We start from the raw sequence: 16,430 nt of genomic DNA on the forward strand, positions 1-16,430 counted from the left end.
CTGTGTAAAGCAGATTTTATTGGCCCTGTAGCTGCGGTGTTGTTTGGTTTTTGTTTTGTGAGCGGTGGTTGCCACTGGCCCATTGGGCTGCATGGGAGGGGAGGTTTCCCGGTGATGTTCTGTTCAAGGGGGTAACCTGGTGGATCAGAATAATGGCTCTCTGAATGTTTTACAACAGTATCACAGTATCACAGTATGTTTGGGATTGGAAGGGACCTCAAAAGATCATCTAGTCCAATCCCCCTGCTGGAGCAGGAACGCCCAGGTGAGGTCGCACAGGAACATGTCCAGGCGGGTTTTGAATGTCTCCAGAGAAGGAGACTCCACAACCCCCCTGGGCAGCCTGTTCCAGTGCTCTGTCACCCTCACTGAGAAGAAGTTTCTTCTCAAATTTAAGCGGAACCTCTTGTGTTCCAGCTTGATCCCATTACCCCTTGTCCTATCATTGTTTGCCACCGAGAAGAGCCTGGCTCCATCCTCATGGCACTCACCCTTTATATATTTATAAACATTAATGAGGTCCCCCCTTAGTCTCCTCTTCTCCAAACTAAAGAGCCCCAGCTCCCTCAGCCTTTCTTCATAAGGGAGATGCTCCACTCCCTTCATCATCTTGGTTGCCCTACGCTGGACCCTCTCCAGCAGTTCCCTGTCCTTCTGGAACTGAGGGGCCCAGAACTGGACACAATATTCCAGATGTGGTCTCATCGGTATATGGTGTTCTATCAATCTTTTGTGACTCTTAGCCATGAGAGCTTAACATTACAGTAAAAGCATTTAGCAGGAAGTAAAAATGTTGGCAGGTACATAAGGCTCCAGTTCAAGAAAACAGTTGATGCCTGCGAATCTCTCTCTTGCCAAGACAGAACTTATCATGGGGCCGAAGTTCAGATGGCGTCAGTGGGGCCCAGCTCTTGTGTTGGGAAGTGTCCCGAAGCTCCGCGTGTTAACAGGCCTGTTTGCTTCCCCGCAGCTCTGCGCTGGCAGCAGAATACCCTGGACGGCCCTCGGCAGATACCACGGTGACCGGGCTCCTTCGGGGTGAGTGTGTGTGCTGGACCCCAGTCTCTTCCAAGGCGTTTGACAATATGGGGGCAAACTCCACATTTGCAGGATGGGGGCAGCGCAGCTTAACGAATTCCTGCCCCATTACAGTCTTGTCTGAGCTTAGAAAATGGTCATTTTTGATTACTTTGTTGATCTCTTTCACCTTATGCTCGTAGCTTGGGTGTTTGGGGGAAGCTGAGGATGGGGCAGCAGTTGCACCGGCTGCTGTGACTGTTCTGATCTCCCAGGAGCAGTTGTGCCCTCGTTGTGTGTTTTCAGGTAGATATTTAAGTGGAATGTTCCTAATCTGACAATTTGACGTTTGGATTATTAAAATGAATTTCTGTTCTGAGGATCAGTATCAGCTTTTCTGTGCGGAGCTTGTCTCTGAAAGCAATATTCTTTTTTTCTGGATGTTTTATTAGTTTATGTAGGTAGGTGAAAGGGAACTTGGCAATAAACCGAGTACCAGTCATACAAACTTGTAGCAAATACTGTCATTTGTGTGACCCCTCTTAGATGAAGACATCCTTTCAAATAAGCAATATTTTATGGTGCAGCAGTGTATTAGAGAATGGATTTATAGGGTTTCCATTTTGATTTGTGAACTTCATTTGTGATATTCCCTTATTTTTGTCAAGATGGATTTTATTACCTCCTATGCTGCAAAGTCACCCAGCAGTTCCTTGCAGGTAAAGTAGATTGTGTAGAACTCAGTTTATCTTAAAACAGTTGTACCGGGTTAACTGCCCTGGGCCCTCATGTGAATCGGTGTAGGTTCTGCTCTCAGAATGGGAGAACTGAATTTTCCCATCTTTCAGGTTAGTACTGCTGCGGTATTTACCACTGAGGGAAACAGCAAATGTCTGTGCAGGAGGAGTCACCACTTAGTGCACATCATCTGTGCTCCCCTTTTATTCAAACAGATACAAAGCTTGGTGTTTAATGAGAAATTTCTGGAAAGTCTCATTTGGGGTTTTTTCTGGCCTCTCTCGTGTGTGTTCGGAGATGCAGCTGCAGCTTCGTTAGAGGGCACTCTTGAATAACTTGTGAGGACGCTGCTGTGGCACACACCACCCCGTACGCTGCACAGAGAGGTCCCGATGTGCTGCTGCGGGACACAGCACCCTGTATGCTGCACAGAGAGGTCCCGATGTGCTGCTGTGGGACACAGCACCCCATACGCTGCACAGAGAGGTCCCGATGTGCTGCTGTGGGACACAGCACCCCGTACGCTGCACAGAGAGGTCCCGATGTGCTGCTGTGGCACACAGCACCCCGTATGCTGCACAGAGAGGTTCCGATGTGCTGCTGTGGGACACAGCACCCCGTATGCTGCACAGAGAGGTTCCGATGTGCTGCTGTGGGACACACCACCCCGTATGCTGCACAGAGAGGTCCCGATGTGCTGCTGTGGCACACAGCACCCTGTATGCTGCACAGAGAGGTCCCGATGTGCTGCTGTGGCACACAGCACCCTGTATGCTGCACAGAGAGGTCCCGATGTGCTGCTGTGGCACACACCACCCCGTATGCTGCACAGAGAGGTCCCGATGTGCTGCTGTGGGACACACCACCCTGTACGCTGCACAGAGAGGTCCCGATGTGCTGCTGTGGGACACAGCACCCCGTATGCTGCACAGAGAGGTCCCGATGTGCTGCTGCGGGACACACCACCCCGTACGCTGCACACAGAGGTCCCCATATGAATGTAATTTGCACTCCGGAGTAGAAGGAAGGCTGCCCACGGTGGATTACCCTGTAGAGTTCGCTGTCACACAGTGCAAGGCAGGACTGACCACACTGCAGGCTGATTGAATGCTGCGTGTGGAACAGAGCAACAATCTGTTAGATAATTCACTGTAGTTTTCCAAATGTGGATTAATGAATCGCCTTTACCCCATAAACTGCCTTTATCCTAAATGTATATCCAGTTTGGGACCTTATTTTTGTATTGTTGCTATCATCTTAAAAAACATAAATCCTTTAGAAACAGTAATATTTTTCAGAAACTCTGGGTTTTAATTCCAGCCCTTACCTCAGTTCCTTCTGTGACTTTGACAAGTAGCTTATTGTGTCTTCTTTCACTTTCCTTCTGTAATAGAAAGGCTAATGATTTTTACCTTGGGAGAGTTAATCAACATATATAAACACGCTTTGAAATTTGAAGTGGTTTAGGGTTTTTTAAAAAATATAATCAAAATACTGAACAGGAGTCGGGGAAGTCAAATTTAAGACCATGATTTTTGCTCAGCTGCTTTGGAGCCTCTTCTGTTCTGGCAAGTTGACAGAGCCAGATCATTTGCATTACTTTTGCCTCTTCTTGATGTTTGTGTTTTTTTGTCCAAGGAGTAGAATTCTTTATATGCAGGAGTCAGATTGTCTGTAAACATAAACATCATCTTAACCTTGTCCAAAACATGCCTTGTTTTGCTTTTCAAAAGGCATCCCAAACCGGTGGAACTGGAAACATTTTTCTGAGCAATTAGCACTGAATCATACCCACACTGCCTGGGCTTGGCAAAACTGCTGTACATGTTTCCCATGCTGGAACCGTGCCTACATAGCATAAACCTCAGATTTAATGTATTGCTTCACTTAGCCTCTAAATTCCCGTTTCTGTGTTGGCGTTGCTGCTGGTGGCTGGTTCTGCGGAGCCGCTGGTCGGTGGTGCTGTGTGCGTCGCGTGGGGATGTGATTTGGATGGGCAGTAACAGCTCTGAACAGAAACCAGTTGTCTGGTCGTCTCCATACTGGGAGCTGTTCCTTCCAGCTGGGTCTGCCAGGGCTTGTTTTTGATCCAGGGCTTCAGCTTTACTGGGAGGTGACAGCTTTATCGGCGGGGGGTTCAAGCTGCTGGCTGTTGACAACCTGAGAATTTATCAAGGCAGATTCTCTGCTTCAGCGGGAAGATGATAATTTGCTTGGTATCCTAAAGAACTATGTTGTGCTTCCATGAACTCTAATGGCCATGAGACTCGACTTCTCTAAAATTAAACCAGAATAATGAGTACTTGTCAGGCCGTCTTTTTCCTCTCCTAGTTTTTAATCTTATACCTACCATTTCTGTCCCACTAGTATGGCTCCTTGTTAGTGCTACTGGCAAAGAGTTGTTTGCTTGGATTAGGGGAGGAAAGCCGAGCTGTTCCTTGTCTGTCCCCAATAGAGGGTATGTGAGGAGGCAGCAGAAGCTGAGCTGGGCTGTGGTACCGTGCGGGTGGCAGCGCGTGTGTGCGACACACACTGCGGGGAGGGTCCTGCGGGCTGGAGGACACTCGATGGCACCAGGCGAGCAGCTCGTCCCGCCAGCTCTTGGCTGGGCAGCCTGGCAGAACAGCTGTTGGGCAAAATGCAGGCAGAATAACTCAGACACTCCCCATGTCCCACCAGCCCTGATGGCACCAGCAGGTTCTGTGGGCCGGGGGGCAGCCCAGCCCTGGCCCTGGGGCTGCCTGGTGGCCACGGGTTGTTTCGGTGGGTTGGGGGCCGGGCAGCAAGCTGGGCACTCAGGCTGTGGCAGCATCAGCTGTGCTTCCTGAGGAGACTTTTATTTGCCAGGCTGGCAAATGGAATTTAAAGTGAAATACAATAAATAAGGACTCCCCTGGTAGAAAAAGACAGTTACTTAGTCTGAAGCATTTTTGTCTGTGGGGCTGGGGCTTGTGTTTTTAATGGTTTTGAAGAGCTTGGCTTATGTGATTTCTGTATATGATATTAGGAATGACTTTTGGAACGACAGAGGCTTGAGCCAAAATCTTTGCCCCCTCAGTGTTACGCTCTGTCCCGTACTGTTGGGTGTTGTAGAAGATAATGGTGATGTAGCAGCCAGGGGCTTCTGCAGAACGTGCTGGAGAGGAGCTCCACGTGCTTGGATGAAACGCTTCCTTCCAGCATTGAGTAGCATCTCCTACAAATACTTACTCACACAACATTTCTGCAGAACTGGAAGTTTATGCTGATTTATATTTTGGTCTTTGTCGTTCTTTGCCCACTAGCTGGAGCTGTGTAGTGACGTGTTTGCACAGGTTAGCCAACGCCATCTTCGTGACACCATGTCCCAAGTGTAGCTAGTAGATGCTGGTGTCATCTTTGCTTTAGCTCTGAAATCCATTCCAGGTACCATCTGATGTTTATTAAAAAAGGCGGTTGCAGTTCTCGGGCCCATCTATAGTTACAATCAGTGTCGTACTTCAAAAGTTCTGCCAGGTCTCCCTTATTTTGACCTGTGCGGCAGTTTGTATTCTTGGGATCTGGAGACCGAGTGCGTGTTTCTGGGCAGTGTCTGGAGGATGGCGTTGTGACCGCAGTGACTGGAGCACCTCCAGACTGGGGTTCTGATGTGGCGCCTTGTTGTGGTGGCCTCAGAAGACGTTATAGGACAAACTGGTGTCCGATATGGGTCGGTAGCAACGGCTGGCGAGTGATTTCTGCTTCAATAATAGAATTAAAGGGAAGAAGTAGAGTATGTGTTTATAAAAGGACAAGAGACAAGCATGATAGGGGGAAGCATAAATTTAGGGCAGTCTTCTGCCTGATATAATAATGTAAAAGGAGCAAGCAACTTTTGTCCTTTTTCCCCTTTCTTTTCCCCTTTCTTTTCCCCTTTCTTTTCCCCTTTCTTTTCCCCTTTCTTTTCCCCTTTCTTTTCCCCTTTCTTTTCCCCTTTCTTTTCCCCTTTCTTTTCCCCTTTCTTTTCCCCTTTCTTTTCCCCTTTCTTTTCCCCTTTCTTTTCCCCTTTCTTTTCCCCTTTCTTTTCCCCTTTCTTTTCCCCTTTCTTTTCCCCTTTCTTTTCCCCTTTCTTTTCCCCTTTCTTTTCCCCTTTCTTTTCCCCTTTCTTTTCCCCTTTCTTTTCCCCTTTCTTTTCCCCTTTCTTTTCCCCTTTCTTTTCCCCTTTCTTTTCCCCTTTCTTTTCCCCTTTCTTTTCCCCTTTCTTTTCCCCTTTCTTTTCCCCTTTCTTTTCCCCTTTCTTTTCCCCTTTCTTTTCCCCTTTCTTTTCCCCTTTCTTTTCCCCTTTCTTTTCCCCTTTCTTTTCCCCTTTCTTTTCCCCTTTCTTTTCCCCTTTCTTTTCCCCTTTCTTTTCCCCTTTCTTTTCCCCTTTCTTTTCCCCTTTCTTTTCCCCTTTCTTTTCCCCTTTCTTTTCCCCTTTCTTTTCCCCTTTCTTTTCCCCTTTCTTTTCCCCTTTCTTTTCCCCTTTCTTTTCCCCTTTCTTTTCCCCTTTCTTTTCCCCTTTCTTTTCCCCTTTCTTTTCCCCTTTCTTTTCCCCTTTCTTTTCCCCTTTCTTTTCCCCTTTCTTTTCCCCTTTCTTTTCCCCTTTCTTTTCCCCTTTCTTTTCCCCTTTCTTTTCCCCTTTCTTTTCCCCTTTCTTTTCCCCTTTCTTTTCCCCTTTCTTTTCCCCTTTCTTTTCCCCTTTCTTTTCCCCTTTCTTTTCCCCTTTCTTTTCCCCTTTCTTTTCCCCTTTCTTTTCCCCTTTCTTTTCCCCTTTCTTTTCCCCTTTCTTTTCCCCTTTCTTTTCCCCTTTCTTTTCCCCTTTCTTTTCCCCTTTCTTTTCCCCTTTCTTTTCCCCTTTCTTTTCCCCTTTCTTTTCCCCTTTCTTTTCCCCTTTCTTTTCCCCTTTCTTTTCCCCTTTCTTTTCCCCTTTCTTTTCCCCTTTCTTTTCCCCTTTCTTTTCCCCTTTCTTTTCCCCTTTCTTTTCCCCTTTCTTTTCCCCTTTCTTTTCCCCTTTCTTTTCCCCTTTCTTTTCCCCTTTCTTTTCCCCTTTCTTTTCCCCTTTCTTTTCCCCTTTCTTTTCCCCTTTCTTTTCCCCTTTCTTTTCCCCTTTCTTTTCCCCTTTCTTTTCCCCTTTCTTTTCCCCTTTCTTTTCCCCTTTCTTTTCCCCTTTCTTTTCCCCTTTCTTTTCCCCTTTCTTTTCCCCTTTCTTTTCCCCTTTCTTTTCCCCTTTCTTTTCCCCTTTCTTGTTATAGGTTCCTCCAGCTTGTTATGGGTTTAAGTGCCAAAAAGCAAATATTTTTAAGTAAAGCAAATGCAAAACTTTGGGGATATAGTTAAAATAATAAAAAAAAAAGGGAAAAAACCCTCCCTAAAATTGGAGAAACCCTTTTGTGTACAGTGTCCAGAGAAAATTCAGAATGCTCTTGTTCCCTGCCTAAACAAATGGTTGTTTCAGCCAAAGTGAAATCTTTCCTGTTGATTTATTACACCAGTTTAGATATAAGCCCTCTGTGCAGGATTGTCAGTTTAATAGAACAACTTTCTTTCTCCTTTCAGATTTAATCCACATGTTGTTGTATCAACAGAGCCTTTGTCTCTGCTCAGTTATGAGTTATGCTTTTTTAATTAAAAAGAAAAGAAGTGAAAACACATGTTTTTTAACAGCCCTGTTCCAAAAATGCGTAGGATGACACAGGGAGAGGTGACCGTCAAACAGTGAGCCTGATTCGTAGGTAACTTCCAAGTGGTGCTGCCGATGGGAGGAGTGAGGAACGGCCCTTCCAGCTCTGCTGGTGGAATCCTGCAGCCTCTCTTCACCCAGCATTTCTGAGGGGGTATTTCCCCCCAGCTTGTGCGGTGATGCTAAACACGCTCTTTTGAGTTAACTCTAATTTCCTTCCTTTTTAAAAGGGGGACTTATCCAGAGGTGTATGTAATTCACGTTTCCTTCCTTCCTGCCTCCCTCCCCTGCAGAGAAGGATTTCTTTCTTGGACCCCTCCTGTTTTCCAAGCGTAGAGGAATTACTCTCAGGAAACTCATGAATTTGGTATTATTTCTATACTTGGTTTTGTGAGAAAACATTTATTACAGTATCAATGCTTACGTGGTAGCTACATGAGGGTTCAGAGGTGCATGTTAGAGCTGCTCAATAAAGCAGCTCACTACATTGTTCGATTATAACCTTTGCTTGAACCTTATCGCACAACCGAGTCCTGTGGCGTTATGAATTAGTTCCGCAGATTGACTGCAGAGCATCCCGGCCGGGCTGCAGGCAGGGGGTCGCAGTGTCGACGTCTTTGGTGCTAACCTGCGTTTTCTCCAGCGTGTGTTAGACCCCTGGCACTCAGCAGTCTCCCTTCGTTCTCTTTCAGATGTCAGCACAGCAGAACCCACCTCAGTTGTCAATAGACTTATTTGCAGTAGTGCGATTTTAAAAGAAGCTTATCCTAATGCGTCTTCAAGCAGAAGGAGCTTGTCTGGCTTTTAAAAAATGTGGCATGATCCTGTTCTACTTCTGAAAGCTACAAAAGAGAGTAAGGGAAGATCCACCTTAGAGGCTTTAGGATCCCGCGATGGTTGTATGCTGGCTGCCTGAAGCAGTCGCAGGCCCGGCAGGGATGTTGTAGCTCTGGGAAGGACTGTTCTTGCTGGATCAGGCACATCCCTTGATCCACCAAGCTCTTGCAAAAACCCATGGAATCCTTGGCAACGTGTGTGCAGACACTGGGAACTGGTCAAGTTAAACTCTGTAAGGTTAAACTGGTCTGGCTCTCAGAGGACAGGTGGCCAGGCGGGGATTCGCAGCCTGAGCTAAAAGGATCAGCCTGGTCGTGTTTAAGGCAGCTTAGATACTGTTGGATTCTCTGGATGGTGACTCTGCAGTGTTCCTTGCACAAGGGGAAAAAAACCCTCCTTCCCTTTGAAGACTGTGGAATGCAGACTGACCGGACCCGTGTTTGTTTTCCTGCAGACCGGCCTTTTGTCAGTGCCTGCCTTTTTCTTAGGAGGCCTGAGCACACCTTTCCAACACAAGATAAAACGTGGATCTTGGGAGGATTGTCCTTCCCAGGCTCTCGCAGCCAGTCTCCTGTCCTCAGGTCTGCGTTCTACCCAGTTAAGTTCTCCAAACCTTGGTGCTAATGGATTTTTAGATTAGGTTTGTTTCCTGCTCAGTTTATCACAGTTCTGCACGGCAGCAAGTCCTTGTAACTTCTCAAAACAGCCTGGAACTTGAATCTTCCCAGAGCAGCGGTAAATGAAAGGGCTGTTCCGCTAGCAAGAACCATTTCTGTATATGTGGATGTTGCAGGGCACTGTACTATGTTGTGCTTTCATCTAAAATATCCTTGGGCGGCCTCATCCAGCTTTGAAGGTGACCATTCCTTTAGCAGCCGCTTGGATTGGAAACCTCGCGAGGTCCCTCCCGAACTAACTCACTGTGATTCTGTTTTCTGGTAGAGTTCTGGCAAAGATGCTTCTTTTGGCTTCGGTTCTGTCTCCCTGCATGCTCAACAGCTTTCATCATGTTCCCATCATAAGCAATTCTTTAAACCGAAGTGATGTGTAAACATCAGGAACAGTTACTGAACTGTAACGTGAGTTTCCTTCCTCCATAGTTAAGACTGTTCTTTTTATACTGCTATACTCAGATGATATGAAAAATCAATTTTCTTTTATTGCTGTTTATTAAGATATAATAGCTTGGGTTTTGTCCTCAGACAAATATTTTGCAATGGGGACAATATAGAGGATAATTTTCCAAAAGCTAATGGGTTTTGTTCTTAGGTCAGCTCCATTCCTTTGCACTCTTTCTTTGTTGGGCAGCTGCAGAAGAAGGAAACACAAAGAGAAAAGAGCCTTGTTGTTATTTGGGATTTATAAGACTCTATCATTACTGCATTTTGAGTGGGTGTTGCGTTTTTGAGTTAAAAACTGAAGAAAAAGATACTGTTTTTATGGATATTGGTACCTATTCAAACACTTCAGCTCATACTTCATTTTGCTTAAAATTGAAGCAATTGCTTAAGCACTCAGGATAGTAATGATCTCAATAATGTGTCTTAGCAGTTCAGAAGCTGTGTGCTTGCCAAGGGAACGCTGGCCGTTTTGTTGCTTGGATTTACGGTTTTCTTCTGAGGACAGAACAGGGCAGTGGAGCTATTAGATGCAGTTACGTATACCTAATGTATAATTTATCACATATGTGCTCAAATCTGAAGTTGACTAATCCCGTAGCTCATGCCTGCTGCATGTTCAGACTTTAACCCCTCTGTTTAGATTGCCGACGTGGTGCCAATTAGTGGGACTGAGGTGTGGACACTGGGCTCGGTGCACAGGGCTCACGGGACAGCCAGCAGATGTTACGCTAATGGCTCTTGGCTACTACCAGCCTGACTTGGATTTCAACCCAGAGGTGAAAGAATTTACTTCTCTCCCATTACCGTTCCCCTTGGGCCACGAGCACCGAGAATTCCTTCAGCGGAGTCTGGGGCATCATGGAAACGTTTCCCCTCCCCCTTAAACCTGTTCTCACGGTGTCTTGTATCTTTCTTTGCATGTTAATTTGCCTTCTTTGGTGTATGATAGTCTACTGGTGGGCTTTATGATAAATAGTAAATGAATATGTAAATATTTAAACACACAACTGAAGTTCTTAAGCGGAGGAGCGTGTGCTGTGCGTGGTGTGGTTCGTGTCCTGGAGCTCAGAGATGTGGCAAACACCCTGTCCTAGGATTCCTCTTACTACTTTGAGTAATAAAGGCCATAGAAGTGGTAGGTCTGGCTTGCCCGGGCTCCCGCCTGCCTTTGTTCTCATGGCTGGTTGGTATACTCTCAATCCCTGTAAAAAGTGTAACTGCAAGGCCTGTAGTTTTTCTTCTAGGGATGAGTCAATGCTGAGTAACTACCTGGCGGATTCCGCGGCTTCTTTGGTGTGATTTAGAGCGGTAGGTGGTAGCTGTTACTCAAATAGGTATAAAATACAGTGTAATAACTAGAAAACATTCATGTCTTTATTTTTCTGTTCTCTTTCAAGTGATAGGCATGGTAAGGGGTCTTTGTCTGTATAACCTTAGCAGCTTCAGGACCAGAGGCAGGTAATGGAGGGCTCAGCTGAATGAAATATCACTTCAATACTTATTGATGCCTAAATCCTGTTTTATAACTCACTGTATAGTCATCTGACATGTTTAATCAGTGTGGGTAATATTAGGTCTGATGCTTTTTGTTCTCCCACTGGTAACTTTGTCTTCTGTGAGGATTTACCCATTGACCTAAAAATGTTGTCTGTAACGTTACATCCAGCTTTCAGTTGTTGAGCAGTTCCTTTACCTCGCTCATTTTATACTTGGGTAAAAGGCAGCAGTGTTCGTGCAACAGCTGTTTTCCAAAGAGAATCACACGTAATGAGAAGTTTTCAGTCGTGGCTTTTTGTACCGACGTGCTGGTTCGTGTCCGACACGACCAGCGTCACCGTGGGCCCAGCGGGAAGAGCTGGGTGGGGTTACAGAAGCAAGCACTGAAAATGAACCGTTTGCAAGGTCCTGTCATTTGCTGCTGTTCTTGAAAGCTCTAAATCAAATTTTTCAGACTTCTAAAGAGAGTAATTAGTTTTAATTGAGGTGAACCGAGTTGTTTCTGTCCCGTGGATTCATCTGTTTGATGTTTATTATTTACTAACAACAACATAACAGAAGTAATGTAAACAGTTATTCTGTACTTAGATAAAAAATAAGAGGTAGATACTAATTACCTTTCTTGAAGAGTAATAAGTTTCACATTTTCTGTAAACAGGGAAAACGCGACATGATAAATGGAAGAATAAGCTGAACTATCCACTTTTCAAGAGCAGCAGGTTATCAAGTGTCAGGTTTTGGGTGATAGGAAACAAAATCCAACAGTAGTTTGTTACTACATTTGCTGTTCTCTTTTTCAATATCTAAATAGATCACTTAGTCCAGTGGATGTAGCCGTTCTGCAGTGACTTCTCTGGCTTTCTTCCCCTCCGGACTCCCATGTACAATAAATTACTCCCTTTTCTTTTAAGAGACTGAAGAAGTGCTGATGACCAGGTTCGTTTTCATGTGTATTTTAGTGCACATGATCAGGGACACACTGAAATAATAGTAATGTGGAAAAATTTCAAAGTACATTGTCATGTTCGTGTAAGTTTCTCAAATATATACAAGTTAACCCCAAACTCAAGGCACCAAAAGATCTCCCTCCTTCCCCGGCCTTGCTGGCTTAATTAGTGTATAGGGATTGTGTCTCGTCTGTAGTTAACAGCAGAAAATGCACTTGCTGGTTCTCTTTTCCTGTGCTACAAACCTGTAGCCTTTTTGTGATGGCAAATAGGGCAGAAAAACTTCAGAAGTCCAGATGAAACTAAATGCTCGATTCAAGAGTTTGTTATGTAATTGTTCAGGTGACATCTCTCAGCTCTTCTTGGATGCAGCTGGTTCGTTTTATCACTAAAACTTATACCCAACATGTTCACTTGGTCATTGAAAATGTTCATTGTATGATGGACAGCTTTTCCCTCTTAGGTTAGCATTGGCGTAACGTGAAAAAAGTAGAAAATGGAACCAAATGTGTGTGTATTTCCAAACAGACTCCGAAATATTAAGAAATAAGGTGGGTGACCTGGGGAGTTGTGGTTTTATGTGAGACTGTTGAGTGGGGTTATAAGAGAGCAGTGTAGGGGAAAGGGACCTGGGGTCCTGGGGACAGCAGGGTGACCATGAGCCAGCACTGGGCCCTTGTGGCCAGGAAGCCAATGGTACCTGGGGTGGGTTAGAAGGGGGTGGTCAGTAGGTCAGAGAGGTTCTCCTGCCCCTCTGCTCTGCCCTGGGGAGACCACACCTGGAATATTGTGTCCAGTTGTGGCCCCTCAGTTCCAGCAGGACAGGGAACTGCTGGAGAGAGTCCAGCGCAGCCACCAAGATGCTGAAGGGAGTGGAGCATCTCCCGTGTGAGGAAAGGCTGAGGGAGCTGGGGCTCTGGAGCTGGACAAGAGGAGACTGAGGGGTGACTCATTCCTGGGGATCAATATGGGAAGGGGGAGTGTCAGGAGGATGGAGCCAGGCTCTTCTGGGTGACAACCAGTGACAGGACAAGGGGCAATGTGTGCAAACTGGAACACAAAAGGTTCCACTTGAATTTGAGAAGAAACTTGTTCCTGATGAGGGTGGCAGAGCCTGGCCCAGGCTGCCCAGGGGGGTTGTGGAGTCTCCTTCTGTGCAGACATTCCAACCCGCCTGGACACCTTCCTGTGTAACCTCATCTGGGTGTTCCTGCTCCATGGGGGGATTGCACTGGATGAGCTTTCCAGGGCCCTTCAACCCCTGACATTCTGGGATTCTGTGAGTTTATAAAAATGATGGAAGGAAAATACCAGCTGGAACAACCTAATACCCGGTTATAGGTGACAGAAAAATGCCAGAGTGGTTCAAACCCTTGGGGGAATAGTATCATGTCTTAAACCGTATTAATCACAGAGTCCTTAAGGTTCAAAACTCTTGGCATTTGTAGATAGAAAGGAATTGGCTCTTTCATTTGGAAGGGACCTCCAACAATCATTTCATCCAACTGCCCGACCAGTTCAGGGCCGAGAAAGTTAAAGTGTGTTATTAAGGGCTTTTTCCAAATGCCTCTCACACACAGGCTGGGGCATCCACCACCTCTTGTGGTGTTTGACCACTTTCTCAGGCAAGAAATGCTTCCTAAAAACATTGGGAAAAGTGTAGAATAATAAACAGTGTGTAGCTTTAAAGTAGGAAACACAATGGGAGAAGCTTGGCCCCCCAGTCCTCTGACACATCAGGAGTGACACCTTTGGGAAGGATCTGCTCAGGGCATGCAGAGAGAGGGACGTACTTTTGACTTTCTTCTGGGAATTGTGCACAACTCAGTACAAAATTGGGCTGCCGGTGGCCCCTGTATGTGTGAACATCAGGGAACTTGCAGCCTTGCAGAAGCCAAAACCTTCAGTGAAGTGATAGATGATTTCAAAAGGGAAAGTACCTCAGAGCCAGGAGGCTTGTTAAGAGGAAACTGAAAGGGCCAGTGAAAAGGATGAAATGGTTGTAGGTAGTGTGAAGATTATTTAAAGGCACTACACTGCAGAGCAAATGCCCCAGCCCTATCAAAAGCCAATTGAGAGCAAAGTTATGATGTGAAACAGCGGGGGAGAAAGGCTGTGGAGTCAGGGGCATCCTTCCAAAAGCTGAAGTCATGACCAAGTGAGGGAGACAGAAAAGAACAAACACTTTGAAATGCCAAAAACTTAGAGGAACAGCTTTCAGAAAGTATAAAAAGTAACAGTTCTTTTCCAAATATGTTGGGAACAAGAAGCGTGTCGAAAAGCTCGCAGAACCCCCTTGAAGAGCGGGCTGTGAAATTGCCGCTCGCAGAAGGCGCGGCAGAGGAAGCGGCGGCTCGGCCCGGGCTGGTGTCGGGTCCCTCGCGCAGCCGCCGCTCTTGGCTCCGTTGGGCACGGCGGAAGCCTCTGGCATCTCCGCACAGAAGCCACCCCTGTAGCTCCCCCCACCAAAACCTTGCTGTGGAAACCCAATGCAGAAAAAAATGAGTTTCTGAGGCATCTACATTCCTCACCAACCTACACGTGGTTTACCAGAACCCAACTCAAAGCCAGCTGTTAATGGAAGAATTTAATAACACTGTGAGCTGCTTGAGGGGGCCGGGATGTTAGAGCCCAGGAGGGACTCAAGGGAGAAACTGTTGAGTTATTAACACAGTTAAAACCTCCTCAGCCCCGTTAGAGAAATAGACAGGGCTGATGCGATGCCAACTTGCAAAAGAATTCCTGGGAGCTTGGGGAGCAGCGGACAGAAATCTGGCTTTGTATTGTGCGGTGTTGCCAAAAGAATCGTACAGATTAGAATTATTTGGCATATGGTTTTCTATGAATATGGAGGAGTCGTGGTTTTTGTAAAAGGAAGTTGCACTTGATGAATCTTCAAGGGCTTGAGAGGCTCAGCAGACAGCTGCGGTCGGGTGTTCAGGGTGTATGGTGTGCTCGACTTTTCAAACCACGGCTGACACGGTCTTTGCGGCAGCTTCTTAAAGCGATTGATCTTTCTGGGGACGGGAAGGGAAGGGCTTTAGTGACCAGTGACTGGTTAAAAGGTGAGAACGTGTAGCAGTTGTTGCTGTGCCGGAGGGTGGTTGGTGGTGACCATCAGAGGTGTCCTACGAGACCTTTGCTGCTGACGCTCAGATGCTCTGAGGAAGGCGATGGATAGAGAAACAACAGAAGTTGAGTGATTTAGAAGTACTTTGGCATAGTCAACTCTACAACTGCTAAAGTATCTTCCTTATGGTACTGTGTGATTGGAAAATAAACTAGGAGGCTAAAATCAGTGTCAGTAAATGTACAGCGACGTGAGAAATTGGAATTATCTCTGTTTACAGCTATGGCTGAAAGAGGTACTGCCTCCCCAAATAACAGATTATGGGACAGCTTGCAAATGAAGACTGTCTGGGCCTGAAGAAAAGATGCCTGAGTTGGACAGAAGATAAGCAGTCGTTCCCCATTGCTCTTTCATTCCCTACCAAAAAGGCAGGTACAGCAAACAGAAGTAGGAGGTTCAAAGTAAACATGAAAACAAAACTTTGCATGGTGAGCACACCGTGGCAGCTGTGGGAACAAGGCTCTGGTGCTGAGAGTTTGTATGAAAGTGGTTGGGTATGTTCTTGGAAGAAAGACCTACACAGTCTATTTCGTACCAGTGCAGAAGACCTGGCACATGGAATCTTAAGCCACAAGTTGCTTTGAGGTCGGGAATGTGTTAGGGAATATAGGTGCCCAGTCTCTGCCTTAGCACTGGCCACTAAGACACGAGAAGGGCGAGATGGAGATGTCATCCTACTTGGTGAGGCTCATCTCCGGCGCCTTATTCTCTTTAATTGTATTTTGCTGTCTCTGTACTCTGTTCCAGCTGCTCCCTCCTCTCACAGATGCTCCTCACACAAAAGAAATTAAGTTTGTTTTTTATGAAAACACACTTTTTTGTCTTTCTTTCTGTTATTTTTTTTCCTTTGTGTAGTACATTGAGTTGTCATGTGTGTAGCTTAAGTTTATGGTGTTTGTCTACAGACTTCTTGGACAGAAACTGGAACTGCTGCTTAAGCATTTCCATATGTGTTAGCTATATTTTTCAACTATATGCTTCACCTGATGTAAAAATAAACATGTTTGAAGTGTTATTTTTAGCGCGTGGTAAAGAGTTAATGGAACTAGAAGACGTTCCAGGTTGGTGTTGGTCCCTGCTGTGGATCATGAGAAGGTTGTGTCATGTCCTGCTAGTTTTGAAGCAGCCTACAGCTTCATCTCTAATAATTAGAAGGCAAATTGTCCCTCTGGGAGACTTAGTCGAATACGATCGTCCTGACATTTGAACACAGCAGAATACTTGAACGTTAGCAAGTTTTCCATTTATGAGCGAGTTGTTTGTTAAGAGAGGAGAGAACAATCCAGGCCGCGCCAAGTCCACGCTGGGCCTGCGCAGCCCTGCGGCCTCACTGGTAACGCGCTGTCACTTTTGTTTTTATTTCGGGCAGATTTGCAAAGCTGGTGTGTTGATGGAGACATACGGAATGGTGTGATATGTCCCATCTGTTTTCTATATGCTGTCTTGCACAGATGGTACGCTTTTTT

General features: G+C 45.9%; 1 protein-coding gene across 18 annotated transcripts in view; it reads left to right on the plus strand.

Moving 5' to 3' along the window:
- Nucleotides 1-16,430, plus strand: part of EXD3 (exonuclease 3'-5' domain containing 3) — a 297,294-nt gene that overhangs the window by 5,998 nt on the left and 274,866 nt on the right. For 17 of the 18 annotated variants that reach the window (XM_065036159.1, XM_065036161.1, XM_065036172.1 and 14 more), the window contains one exon: nucleotides 971-1,038. The exons of the other annotated variant lie outside the window; for it this stretch is intronic. In XM_065036159.1, coding sequence (XP_064892231.1) covers nucleotides 971-1,038 — 68 coding nt within the window. The remainder of the gene's footprint in view (nucleotides 1-970; nucleotides 1,039-16,430) is intronic. 18 annotated transcript variants of the gene reach the window in all.

Source organism: Columba livia, chromosome 19 (assembly GCF_036013475.1).
Source record: "Columba livia isolate bColLiv1 breed racing homer chromosome 19, bColLiv1.pat.W.v2, whole genome shotgun sequence".
Taxonomy (NCBI): Eukaryota; Metazoa; Chordata; class Aves; order Columbiformes; family Columbidae; genus Columba; species Columba livia.